This window comes from Anser cygnoides, chromosome 2, assembly GCF_040182565.1.
Source record: "Anser cygnoides isolate HZ-2024a breed goose chromosome 2, Taihu_goose_T2T_genome, whole genome shotgun sequence".
NCBI lineage: Eukaryota > Metazoa > Chordata > Aves > Anseriformes > Anatidae > Anser > Anser cygnoides.
This window is the reverse complement of record NC_089874.1, coordinates 127,342,515-127,356,417: the sequence shown is the minus strand read 5'-3', so window position 1 is coordinate 127,356,417 and position 13,903 is coordinate 127,342,515. Positions and strand designations below refer to the sequence as shown.

Below are 13,903 nucleotides of genomic sequence, written 5' to 3'. Positions count from 1 at the left end.
AATACTCCATGCCACTAGATGAGAATCCTATTTCAGATCTTAATGAATAAATATTCTCTCTGAAACTTCTCATAGCTTTGTCTGCATTTAAATCAAATTACTAACAGACAGCCCTAGACACCTGCAAAATCTACAGCTATGAGGGAGACCAGACTAAGTCCAAAATTAACTTTCATAATATTAAAGTACTTTTTTAACAGAAACATTTCCCAGAACAAGCAGCTCCAGGGCATGCTCAGTTTGGATTCCACTGCTGAAATAAGGGCATCTTATGATCTTTTGTATCCTCTAAAAGAAGGATATAGGAAATTCCAGGTTGGAAGGACAGGACTCTTTATACCTTGTCTGCATTTCTAACAAAGGTCAAAGTAAAATACGCTTGCTCTTTACAACATTCTGTATTTTTTCCTGTAAGAGAAATAAAGTCCTAGTCTTGGTTGCATTGGAAACAATAGATTTTGCCACTGACTTCAACTGATGCACTTTTATGTTCCAACCAAATGTCTGCACAACATGTATACATTTTTTTGACTTACAGTGAGTTATTCATATGCTTATTTCATAGAATCACTGACTGGTTAAGATTGGAAGGGGCCTCTGGAGGCCATCTGCTCAGCAGGGCCACCTAAAGCTGCCTGCCCAGGACCATGCCCAAATGGCTTTTGGAGATCTCCAAGGAGGGAGACTCCACAACCTCTGTGGGCAACCTGTGCTGGCGCTCTGTCACCCACACAGTGAAAAAATGTTTTCTGATGTTCAGAAGGAACCTCCCGTGTTCCAGTTTGTGCCCATTGCCTCTTGTCCTGTCATTGGGTTCCACTGAACAGGGAAAGGATCACCTCCCTGCACCTGCTGGCAACACTAACACAGTCCAGGATACCTTTAGCCTTCTTTGCAGCAAGGGCACATCACTGCTGGCTCATGTTCAACTTGGTGCCCACCAGGACACCCAGGGCCTTTTCTGCAAAGCCCCTGCATATGCTGATGCGTGAACTTTACACTTCGTGTTGAACTTCATGAGGTTCCTGTTGAGGTTGCCATGGATGGCAGTACAACCTTCTGGTGGTGCATCGGGCACTGCTCCCAGTTTTGTGTCATCAGCAAGTAACTAATTCATTAAAATAAGCACCAAAAAGGTTGGTACATTTAAAAAAAAAAAAAAAAAGTTTCCTCATTGGAAAAGCATATTAAACATTACCCAACCTTTTTCTAATGAAATGATTATGCAAAATACGGTATTCACTCAATCTATTAAATTTACACATGGGGGGAAACAAACCCCTCAAGTTTAGCTTTGGTGTTGCCAGGAATTTGTGCTCACAAGAAGCGGCTGACACACAGCAAGAAGGGGCAACACCAGATGGAAAACCTGCAGCTAACCAAAACCTAAGTGCCCACGGCATTAATAAAATACTAGCAAGGCAACGAGCTCTTAGCAGCAATGCTATTCAACATCCATTTATTTTAACAGGTTTCAAAGCTTCCTCTCCTCCTCTTGACAATCTCCTGGCCACTGGCCTCCTGTACCCACAGGGACCCCGCTGACAGAACCAGCACCCAGCCCGCCCCTGGAGGCACACGAGGGGCCGGGCAGCCAGAGCACCCCGCCACCACCACCTCCCTCAGCCCCACCGCCCACAGCCCTTACGCAAACGGCGTCGACTCCCCGGCGGCTGCGCAGCCGCGCTCCCCGCCCTCCGCGCCGCTGATTGGGTGGCGAGGGCGGGCGGCGGGAGCGGCTCCCCCGCCTTACGCTGTTGGCGTTGCGTTGCCGGGGCAACCCCTGAGGGGCTGCGTGATGCCGGCCCGGTCCGAGTCCTCACAGAGCCCCCACCTCCGCTGCTGCTAGGAGGTCTACGAAAAGGCCCCGGAAGGTATTTCCGTGATAAAAAACAACAAGTGCACTTCCCAATAAAACGAAATTATGTCCCTTCTGCTCTCCCCACCTTTATATAAAAAAATGAAATCATTTTTTTTGCGCGTGGATCAAGGGGGTACTGCTGAGCTTCAGCCTTGCTTAGGGAGGGAGGAAGTTTCTTCTGGGTTTAAGGTTTTAATCTTCGCTTTTCCTCAGTTTCTCATAAATGTAATCCTGATAAGGTGGGTTCTCTGTGCCTTGGTTTATGTGGCTGCATGAGATGAGCGTTTGGGTGCTTTTTGCTCGCTCCTCCGTTGTTTTGATAGCGCTGATGGGGGCTGTATCATGCACTGGCTAAAAAAAACACAGACTGTTTGTACTGCCTGGTCAAGTTCCTTTCCTTGCGGTGTTTTCATCCCCAGACTTTACACAGCCAGATCAAAACGCATCTTGCCCTCCCCCCCAGCTCCGCTCCTCTAAGTTATCATAGCCCTATAAAACCTGCCATAAGCAGCTACGTGGTTTTTATCTAGTCCTCAGCTCACCAGCTGCCATTAATTAGTTGTGTATGAGAATTACTTCCCTGTGGATCACTGTGCTCAGGTTTCCACATGAAAAAGACAAAGAATAAGGTACAACATTGAAACAACAATCACAATGATGCATTTAAATGCTATTGAATACACTAAAAGTTTGAAAAAAAAATACAGCAGTAAAGGTGAGGTTTTTATAAGCAGCAAACACTACACAGATGTGTCATGGTAAGCAAAAAGACTTGGTTGGGAAATGTCAGATTTGAAGGATACATATCAGCTTTGTTTAAGACATGTGGTGCAAGTAGTGTAATATTTTGCTTTTGTTTTTAAGGCATTTTATGAAGCTACATAGAAGAGCACATGCAATACACTTAGTGATATTAAAAGAGGTAGAGCAGTTTGGCCTATTACGGAATTATGGTTCGACTAACGACGGACCTAATTGCTAAAAACCTCAGTAACAAGAATCGCAAAGAAGAGGACTTCGGACAGTACCTGCGAAAAATGACTCATCTGAATTTATCAGATAAAAATATAGATGCAATTGTAAGATTTATTTCTCTTTATTCCTTTTAACCTGTCTATTCAAATGTTTTGTTGTTACTCTTCTGATGAGTTGCTTGTAGTTGTGAAGACTTGCAAGCAAAGTTTATATTTTACAGCAGTTACATGTTTTTTTAACATTTATATTTATTTGTAGTTAAGCCTATTTCTGTGGAAACATGCTTCACTATACACAAGTGATGTTATTTTGTAGAAAACTGCTTGTACCTAAAAGTGTATAAATTGATTTTAAATGCAGATGCATTTGAAATATGTAAACAACCTTTTAGCTGTAAATTTTCATATAAAACATCAAAGCAAGTGACTATAACTCCAACAGTATTATTAGTCATTAATAATAAATTATTTCTTGACCTGACACTTTTTTATTTCTGTTGCAAAAATCTTGTTGAAATATTTTACCTACCAGAAACTGTAGAAATATATTCAACTATGTGATAGACAAGAAAGATATTATCAGTGCATTATTTTTTGCGATTCATCAAAAAAAACAGAAAATCCATGTAAGCAATGATACAAGAAAGAGAGGTGAACTGAAGTGTTAAGGTGAAATATTATTGCAGTAATTCACAGAGCTATTATTGAAATCTGCAGCTCTAAAAATGTAAACAATTTGCTATTTTGACTGTTTTATACAGTTGTTACATTGTAAAGGGCCTTTCAGGATATCACCAGTATAGAAATAATACCTTTGCTTACTTACCGCTTTAGCCACTGAATACAGCCAGGTTGTTGCCGCTGAATCAGTAGGTGCAGAACTTTGAAGGCAGTGCCCTAGCCATACTGAAAACTAGTTGTAGTGCTTTTGGAGACCATAGGTATAAGCTTAACAATAAAAAAAAAAAAAAAAAAAAAAAAGATTATCAGCAACAGTATATTTTTTTTTATTTAAAGATTTGTATTTATTGATGGTTACATTTATAAAAAATATGGAGTGTGGAATAGAGGGAGATGTAAGGAAGTAGTAATTTTGCAGATCAGATTTATTTTTTTAAGGATGTAATAATGATATTACATACTATTAAGTGCAATGCTTATTTTCTCTAATGCCGTATTTTTTCCATTCTTGGTAATTTTACAAAGAGTTGTTAATTTGCAGCAAAATATTTTCAATCTGTCTGTGGTTTATTCCAGAGATTTCAGGGGAAGTCTGAAAAAGGAAAGCAGAGTTCAGGAACGGGATATAAACCAAGAGAGGTTAACGGATTTGGACTGGTGTAATGGCTTTTTCAAATTAGACAAGTTAAAATCTACATTTTTTAATTGCTCCCTGGGGCTTATTCATTAAAAAAAAAAAAATGACCTTTTTATTTTCAAAGATTAAACCTCCAAACTTAACCCAGTCCTCTTTTGAGCTTAACAGTGTGAAATTTATAAGGTTTCAGTAAATCCTGAGTTAATTCGAGTCCCCTTGAGATACTGAGCACATTTTGAAATTGCTGAACCCCAAATAACTGAATTGTTGTGTGCAATGGTTTTCTGTTTAAAAAACAAGTGTGATTTCAGTCAAGAAGATTTACGTACCTTGTTCCATGGGAACAGACACATGCAAGCAAATGGTTTTATTCAGCTCACTTTTTAGCATAGTGAGTTGTTAATTTGATCAGTCCATTTGATTAGTACTAGTTCATCAGATGCCATACAGAAGTTTTAGAGAAACCCTTATAAAAACATGCTATCGTTTGGTTATTTAAGAAGGATACTTAGAAAGAAACTTCACATTTGAGTGAAATCTTAGGATCAGAAATATATTAAAATACATTGATGTGAAAGTTTTTGTAGGAATCATTACTCCTTCGCCAAGAAATGGTTTTTGTTACATCACTGAGATTTGATGGAAAGAACTCCACTAACAATGGGCTTTTCTGAAATCATTCAGATGAAGGCAGGGAAGGGAATGAAGTCACACAGAATGTGATCTACCTGCTGATCCTCAGCCGTAATCCTCAGCTTCTGTACAGCAGAACAGTAACGACAGATTTCTGTCATAAATCTATGCCAGAGATTATTATTGACTCTAACTCGTTCTTTCTAGGAAAAATATCATTTAAAGTGTTTGTTAAAGGTAAAAATGTAGAAACAATGCAGCAGAACTTAAGGATAAAAGCAATCAACAGCTTCCAGAAGCAGGTAGTGAATACACTTTTTATAGCATTAATTTTTTTTATTTTATTTTTTTTTATTTCAGGGTGACATCTCTTTGTGTAGAAATCTTAGAGTTCTGTATTTATATGATAACCGAATCAGTCAAATCCAGAACTTGGGCTTTGCTTCAAATATAACACACCTTTACCTTCAAAACAATTGTATTTCATGTATAGAAAATCTCTCATCACTGAAAAACCTCGAAAAACTGTAAGTTGAAAATCATGTATTTATTTTGCTGGTAAAAGGATAACTATTACACTAAGAAATTCAAAAATGATGTAGCCTTTTAAGATCCCTTAAGTTGTTAAATTTCACGTTTCAAATAAAAATTGATTTTTCAATGAAGTGTTTATGATATAATGAGTGAAGTAATAACATAACATACTGACATTTAAACTGTTTTCCTTTTTTTCAGCTATTTAACAATAATAGAATCGATACATCAAATTTCTAAAACAGACTTTGATCTGTCAGCTATATGATCTACTTGCACGTTGTGCTTATTTTTTAAGTATTTTGAAGCCTTGTGTTCACTTTAATGTTCAAAGGATGTTAAATCTATTTTGGATTCTATTTTTCAGGTATTTGGGGGGTAACTACATCACTGTAGTAGAGGGCTTGGATAAATTAGAAGAGATAAGGGAGCTACATATTGAAAGTCAACATCTCCCCCTTGGCGAAAAGCTTCTCTTTGATCCAAGATCTCTTAGGTCCTTGGCAGTAAGTACATTTTGAGGTTTTCAATGGGTCATTAATCAATAGGTAGTGTTTTTAGGAGAAATAATTAGGACTTGATCATTGCATGTATTCTTTTTCTGCTAATTGGTAGCAGCCTTAAAAGTTCTATCAAGGGACTCCCATCCCAGTTGTCATATAAGCAGGGAGTCCAGCAGATTCTAACAACTTCATTTATTTTTCTGTGAAGGATGGAAATGAGAATGAAGAGAAAGAGGAAGTAAGGAAATGTGTGGATGCACTACCCCAACAGAATGTGAATAAACAAAAAAAAAAAAAGAGGGTAGGAATTTATCAGAATCAGTTATTTTAGTTTATTTATTAGACTTTATTTACTGATGTTTGTAGTTTTATACTCCAAGAAAAAATCACCTTGCTGTATCTCCCAATGCAGTCAGAGCTTGATGATCTGTTTTGTGAAGATGAACAAAGAATGCTCACTGAGAAGTGAATTCTTTTCATGTGTATATCATAAACATTTTACCTAGCTCTAATTTGTGCTGGTTTGAAAAGAATTAATCCAAGACATGTATTGCTATTTTCGTTTAAAAGAAATGGGCCATTCCTGTGACAGCACTTTTATTTTGTTTCCTCTATTCTGGAGAGATGATGAAAGGAGAGAGATTATACAGCTGCAATTTTCCCAGCATGGTAACTCATACACTTCAGTATTTTGCAGCATCCTGGCATAGACACACTAACATTTTGTTCTTCCTAGCTTTTATTTAAGTTTGGGGGAGGGAGGGGGGGCTGCTTTGTTTTTGTTTTGTTTTGAGAAACGCTTTTCACCCTTGACCATGTAACACCTTTTTAAAAGTTACACGTGAAAACGTTCTGGTTTTACCCTGTAGGCACTAAGTGTTTTGTCCCTTTTTAAGACATCGCTTCTTACATCATCATCTTCTCCTGTTTTTGGCCAAAAACATGGGGCCATATAGTTCTCAGTGCACTGTGAGCAAATGTTTTGCTGATGACAATATCCCGAATCATTTGTCTGATGAACTTGTCACACTGTGTATATCAGGATGATACTGGTAATTTTTGTCTGAAAGGCAGATCTTGTTCGTAGCTCAGATTTTAGAAGAGGGTTACGTTTCCAGATATATACTGCTGAAATAGGCATTTTCTAACCAACGGTAGGTGCTATATCTGGTATAATTCTAAACTCACTGGATTAGGTGCTCTTTTTCACCTTCTAGAGATACAAGCTTCTTGTTACTTTTATGTGAAACTACGTTAAGTATTTCCTGAGATAAATACCTGAAACACATTTACTTCTTACCTAGAATGTAAAGATCTCTGCAACTATTGCCTGTTAGGAAAGGCAAAGTGCATTATGTGACTCACTAGTGTTCCAAAGAAGGGACAAGGAGTAGAGAGATGTATACAGCGAAGCTGGCAGTATCAAGCCTGAAAGAATAACAGGATAATCCAGCTGTTAAATGAGACTACATGGGTATCAGATATGGCTTTGAGCTCTAGGTGGTTCAGATGTAACCATGGAATAAAACAGTCAATTTCTGTGTCTGTAATCTACTTCAAACGTAGAGTTACTAACACTTGCAGAACTCTGTAAAGCATTTGAATGTGTTTAGGAAAAAAAAAAAATCTGCATTTGTAAAGAATTCCTGAAATAGTAGAGAAATAATTTTACTTTGGGTTGATTTCAAAATCAAAATGAACAGCACTTGAGGACAAGATGCAAAGTCAACAGAAAACAATGTGTATGAGGTAGTTGCATTTATGTGTTTCTGCTTCATTCACTTGCTTGTTAAGACAATTTTCTGTAAAAATTTACAACTGAGTCATGCACGGCATGAAAAAATTTTCTGCTTTTTTTCCTCCAGAAATCCTTGTCTGTGTTGAATATCAGCAATAACAACATTGATGAATTAGAAGAGCTGGCAGTTCTGGAAAATCTTTCTTATCTTAGAGCAGCTGACAATCAACTTCAACATATGAAGGTACTAAAATCAATGTTTGTACTATTTAGTATGGATGACTAAAACAATAGTCAAACTCATCTTTATCACAATATAGATGAGTAAAAATAAACTTTACTTCTACAGTTACTGAACCTCTGACTTTCCGAGCATGTTTTTCTCATCCAAATATCTCGTTGAGATTAAAAATAGAGAACCATTTATCTAGGATGTCCGAATGTCCTGTAATCCTATGCAAAGAGCAGTCGTGCATGCATCTATCAACTGAGTACATTCTGTTTCTTCAGAAAAAGTTAACTTTCATTGGTTAGTAATTATTAAAACAAGTATGGTTACTAGTTCTTAGAACACATAATGCCTTTTACATTGAATTTGGCAGTTCTGTTTGCTACTGAGGAGATTCTAGTACTGTATGTGCATAATTTAGCAAATACCTAGGTCAATATACTTTGTTTGGACTCTTAATTTTTTATATTTTAATATTTAAAAATGATGAATGATGCAGTCTTTTTTTTTCTTCCTTTTTTTTTAAACTAGGGTATTATTAATGTCTTGTATTTCAAGCTGTGTCTCTGGCTGGTGGTTGTGACTGAATTCATATAGAAGTACAATTCATGTAGGCTTATGCTAGATAATTAAAACCATATTGAATGTGTTGGCTACATCAAAATAACTGAAAGCTTTTTAAAATAGGTAGTCTTTCAAAAAGGACTCCTCTCAAAAACGAGTCTATTCAAAAGAAAGCTTAGTACAGTGGCTTTAATTGTTTCTTCCTTCTTTAAGTACAAGAGACTTCAGTTGTGATGATCTTAAAGAAGATTGTCATAGCCAAACAAGTGATTGTTACTAAGAATGAGGTTGCCAGTTTAAAGACAGCATTTTCAGTGTTTCAGAGGAAAAAATGGTATCTTCTCAAACAGAATAAGTGGATAAAAAGATTGCATTATTCAGTAACTGAGTGTATGGTATTTAGTTAATTATTGCATTTCATTATTCTATCATCAGATAGACAAGAATTACTATTTATCCAAATCAATCAGACATTTAGATTTCCGTGTTATAAGGTCACAGCTTTTGAAAAATTATGTGGTTAGCATTTGAGCTATTTACTGCTCCTGCTATCAGTTACACTTGGATCAAGCTGTGATAAATTTTGAAAGTGATTGTCCTGTGTTTCCTATAAACAATCTCCAAATTTTGAAAATATGGAGCAGGTAGAGTATTTCTATTCATATTCTTTGAGACCTTTAATATTAATGACCATATTAAATGTGACAAACCTACAGGGTAACACAGCTGGATATCCAGCTTTCCAGCTACATTTACTGTTTTAGAGATTATGTACTAGTACGTCCAGTTATTACAAATATAAATTCTTATTTAAATTAAAAAAAGCATTGAATAAGCAGTAGGCCATGCAAAGTATTTCTTTTAAAAATGGCAATTTTAGCTCTGCTTAAATGCTTTAACTTACACTGAACAGCTACCAGGAGAATGATCTTATAGATCCACTAACTTTTAAAAAATAATTGAGAGAAGTTTTGAGTATGTTTCAATTTTTCTGCACTCCTGAATTTCATGATTCCTTGGTTTACATTATTCTACAACTGATAGTTGGAAAAAAACTAGGGACTACACACTTGTACTACATACACTTAATAGGTTCTGCAGGCTGAGCTTGTTGCTTACAGCAAAGGCTCTTTCATTCCCACACAATCTGCCTGCATACCCCTTTCTCTTGCTCCCATGTTTTCAAAACTCTGAAATATACCTCTTCTGCATGCCAAAGGCTCTAAATCCTGCTTTCCTATCCCCACTATCCCATCACTGCTATCAAGAACATCCCCAGGAATTTTTGGCATCGAGACCATGGTGGTACCACAAAACAGAGGAGCAGTGGAGAGTCTGTCTGCAGCTGTGCTGCACCCAGCGGGAAGGGAGCTGTAGAGGAGCCACCCAGATCTTAGCAGGGCTGGTCACAGCAGTGATCTGTGTAGCAGAGGTAGATGGCATGCAGGAATAAAATGGAATCTCTGCAAAAGAGGGAAATGTGAAACCCTAACAAATGCATGAAACGCTTTTCCTCATGTGGACTTTTCTTCACTTTTGTATAATTAGTATTATTACTTTATATCAAACATTTATCTACTTTTTTTCACATCTTTATTAAAAAAAATCAAAAACATACTCCCTCAGTTTTCAATGATGCCATGCTGATTTCAGCATAGTAGAAAATTAGGGCTAGTAAAGTCAAGCACTTAAGGTTCTGGCTAATTCAGGGAATTGTTAGCATAATTAACAGACATCAAGGATTATGACCTTGTTTCACATGACTGAAGTTTATATAATGTAGTCTGAACAGTAGACAGGACAGAAATTAAGTAATTTTCCCCAGTTCATGCAAAGTAGCGTACTGTGACTAGCTACCACAAGTAAAAAAAAAAAAAAAAAAGAAAAGAAAGAAAGAAAGAAAACATGTTATGCCAGTTATCAAGAATATAATCAATTTTAATAGAATTGGCTTTTCTTTGTTTTCTTGCTACTGCAATTATTGTATCTTATTGAGCTTCTTGTTTACTTCAGTTAGTTTCATGAGGACTTCTAGGCCTCTGTATATTTAGGTAGGAATACTAAGGGGATTTTTTTTCACAGCTATTCCTAATAAACTACTCCTGTTTACAGAAGGCCAGCGTGTATGTACGTATGTGTACATACATACTACACAGTAGGTTTGGGAAGATTATGACTTATGTGAGTGTTTGGATGGATAGATGGATAGTGAAAATATAGCTAGAAATACCTATGAAAATCTGTATTTCCTAAGTCTTTAATTTATTCAACCTCTGCCCAGTATTGATTATGACAAGAGGATATCACAAAAGATGAATTCGTTCACTTCAAAATTGAGTCAGGAACAAGAGAGAAAGTATAGATTTTCTCAAACAGATTATGACAGGCAGTCAAAACGGTGACAAATTGCTGTCTGTAGATGTAGTTAGGGCAGTTGGAGTAGACTTTTCCGATAAAAAGTGGAGCATACTGGTCAAATACCAATTCTTAAACGGCCATCATTAATTGGTAAGAACATTATTGCCAGCACCCCAGCACCCCAGCTGCCTGCTAAGGCACTCGCCCTTCCCCCTCTCCCCCCCCCCAGATGGAATATAATTTGCTCGTTGGTATTTTGTAGCAGACCTCAAAGTGATAGCATGACATGATCATTTATCAAACGGAGACTGCCCAGAAGAGTGTCTGGTCCCTTTAGTACAGCTTATTGAAAGGCTGGGAAGTGAAAGCACTTTATTAGAGACAGGAAGGCAATGAACAACTAGAGCGTATCGAAAGGGTAATCATATTTCAGCAAAGGATTAGTGTGCTCTTAGATAAACATACACTGGAGTAAGCATGTTCTGGGTCATTTATCAAGTAAGTAACAGCTAACAAAAATCTACAGGACTCTTTGTATGCATTCATCAAAGTTAAACTGTATACATTTTATTTCAGTAGTAGACAATTTTGTATTCCAAAACTATTACGTGAACAAATATATTTCTAGTGAAATCCAGAACATGTTAGAGATTTCAAAAACAATGCTTGAATGGCCAGGTAAGAATAAATAAATACAATTGTGAAATCTTACTTCATTTTTAATAGCCTAGCCTAAAACCAGAATTCTTCATGCTCACATTACCCAAGTGATTTTCTAGATTTGAAGGAGCTGAAGACATCTACATTGCTATAAATTTAATTGTTGGCATCTAGCTACAAAATTCTGTAGACTTCGCAAGTTAGAATCTATCAGATCACGATCAGTAGATTTTTATTTTCAAATTATTACAACTGTACAACATAAAGAAATTGCCTCTTCTCTTGCATTCATACAGATTGTTTTGAATCCTTGCTTAAGCTTTTCACACATATAAGGCAGCATAACAAGAACCACAGTTAAGTGAAATTTTGAAAATAAAGTATTTCAGAAGGTAGAGTATCTGAGTAGAAAGGACCAATCTGCTAAGCTTTGCATCCTTTTAGCTTGAATTTATTGTGCTTAAAGAACAGAGGAAGTTTTATCTGGGTCATACTGCCCTTGGGTAACCAGACAGAAACCCAGATGGAGAAAGGTATATTTCAAAAATTTCACTATTTGGGCCAATGCTGTAACTGACCACCCACAGTTATTGTAGGCTGGGGGTTACCATTCCTCCTGTAAAATACAATTTTTCATATGCGTAAATAGGCAATCTACCTTGGCTTATGATTTTTAGCCTTTTTATAGTCCATTCTTTGGAAAATATTTATTCTTCCACAAATTGTTCAAAATCTAGTTGGTCACTGTGATACTCTGAGGGCTCTGTGAGACCATGGGGCTGTGTTAAGAGACTTTATATATCATACAAGCTTTCAGGTGGTGATTCTTCTGTTTTAGGTGCTCACAGGTGGAACTGCAGTAGTAATTTTCCATAGCTGGCATTACTGTATCCTTAAAAGGAAAGAGTTTTCCAACTGCATCACCGTTTCTTCTGTGCAATTGTGATATACTGAGGGAATGCTATACCCCACTCTATTTGAAAATGCACATTCTTAATTAAAGTACGTGAATAGTCTCAGTGAATTTACTTCTGTGTGCAGGATTTGGGCTTGACTGAACAATTTACGTTACTATTGAACTCTACGCTGGAGAGGGGAAAATAATCACAGTGTTCTGTTCTTGTATTAACTGCAGGATTTGGAGGCTGTATTAAACAAATGGCCAAAGCTACGCAGAATGGATCTTACAGGAAACCCCATCTGCCACAAGCCGAAGTACAGGGACAGGGTTGTTGTACAGTCTCAAACTTTAGGTAAAAAAAATAAAACCAACAGCCAACCCAAAAAACCACTCATAACCTGTACTGTTATAGAAAATAACTGACATGTTGTCCGTTCTTGAATTGCACTGTGTATGTAAACATACTGTCATACATACTTACATCAAATGATAAATTTTTACTTTACATACAAGTAATGTAGCTAAAACTGTTCATGTCATCAGCTGCACAAAGTTTATTACTCAGCTTTTGCTCATAGCCGTAGTAAACATTAGTTTTAGTAATAGGTGATTAGTGAGATTGTTATAAAACGGAACGATTTTTTTTTTGTGTTCATATTCCAGATGTGAAACTGATTTTTCAAAGATAAGTTTAGCCTACCCCTCTGTCAGCCTGTAGGAGTTGCGTAGGTGTTTTAGTTGTACGGTGACAGTTGTACAGTTCATACCTTACTGCGTTCGAATTCCCGCTATATACCATTTGTCCTTCACCGTAACAGCTTTTAACACTTATGTTTCAAATGTATCTTAACCTTCCTGTGATGCAGTTTATTTTAGCAGTTTATTTGATGCAGCTTATTATCTGTGATGCAGACAATTTGAGCATAAAAGGAAGCAACTTAGTACTCTGTATGCAAGTATTCATACTGTAGAAAAAAGTCAAAAAATATGTGCTCACTTTTTACTTTTTTGGATAGAGGGGGCACTTATCTTAGAAGCAGTAATTACAGAATTTGTTTTTCTTTTTTTTTTTCTGAGAGTACAAAGCATTGGCTATTAACAGAAAGGAAAAGCCTATTTGCACAATAAAAATAACAGGGTCTTACGAGAGTTCTAATGCAATCTACATCTGTGTCCAAATGAGGTATCTATCTCATTTGGTCTGACTCAAAAATGCAGATGCAACCAAGGCAATGTAGAACGTAAGCCTCATGGCATCAAAGTGAGTAAAGTTAATCTTAAAGAGACAAATCTGTCTGTCTTTGTGATCAGTAGGATTCCTTCATTACCAAGCTACACAGGCTTGCTCATATCCTGAATTTCTGGATATATCTTGTGTAAGATCATGCTGTTTCTTCAGAACTTTACTGAATATAAATATATATATTTCCCTTGAAAGTTATAAAAATAATAGGTCATTTCTTTTGTAGTTAAGACTTGTCAACTCAGTCTTGCAGCTGATTAAAATGTGAGTATCAAGCTGTAATGTATCACTGGCTTTTATTATTATTATTTTTTTTTACCGAAAGACTAAAAAGAGCAAAAAGATTTGAAGAGAGCAAATACAAATTGCATACAGTTTTGTTCAGCC

At 36.6% G+C, this 13,903-nt stretch overlaps 1 protein-coding gene across 6 annotated transcripts in view; it reads left to right on the top strand.

The window, feature by feature from the left end:
* Window positions 1-1,724: 1,724 nt before the first annotated feature.
* The window catches only part of PPP1R42 (protein phosphatase 1 regulatory subunit 42), a 25,451-nt gene continuing 13,272 nt past the window's right edge, over window positions 1,725-13,903 (top strand). For all 6 annotated transcript variants that reach the window (XR_010829709.1, XR_010829710.1, XR_010829711.1 and 3 more), the window contains exons 1-6: window positions 1,725-1,874; window positions 2,726-2,940; window positions 5,147-5,313; window positions 5,688-5,826; window positions 7,689-7,805; window positions 12,508-12,625. Coding sequence is in view for 3 of the 6 variants with exons in the window: in XM_013172503.3 (XP_013027957.2) it covers window positions 2,812-2,940; window positions 5,147-5,313; window positions 5,688-5,826; window positions 7,689-7,805; window positions 12,508-12,625 (670 nt within the window). In the remaining 3 variants the exon portion in view is untranslated. The remainder of the gene's footprint in view (window positions 1,875-2,725; window positions 2,941-5,146; window positions 5,314-5,687; window positions 5,827-7,688; window positions 7,806-12,507; window positions 12,626-13,903) is intronic.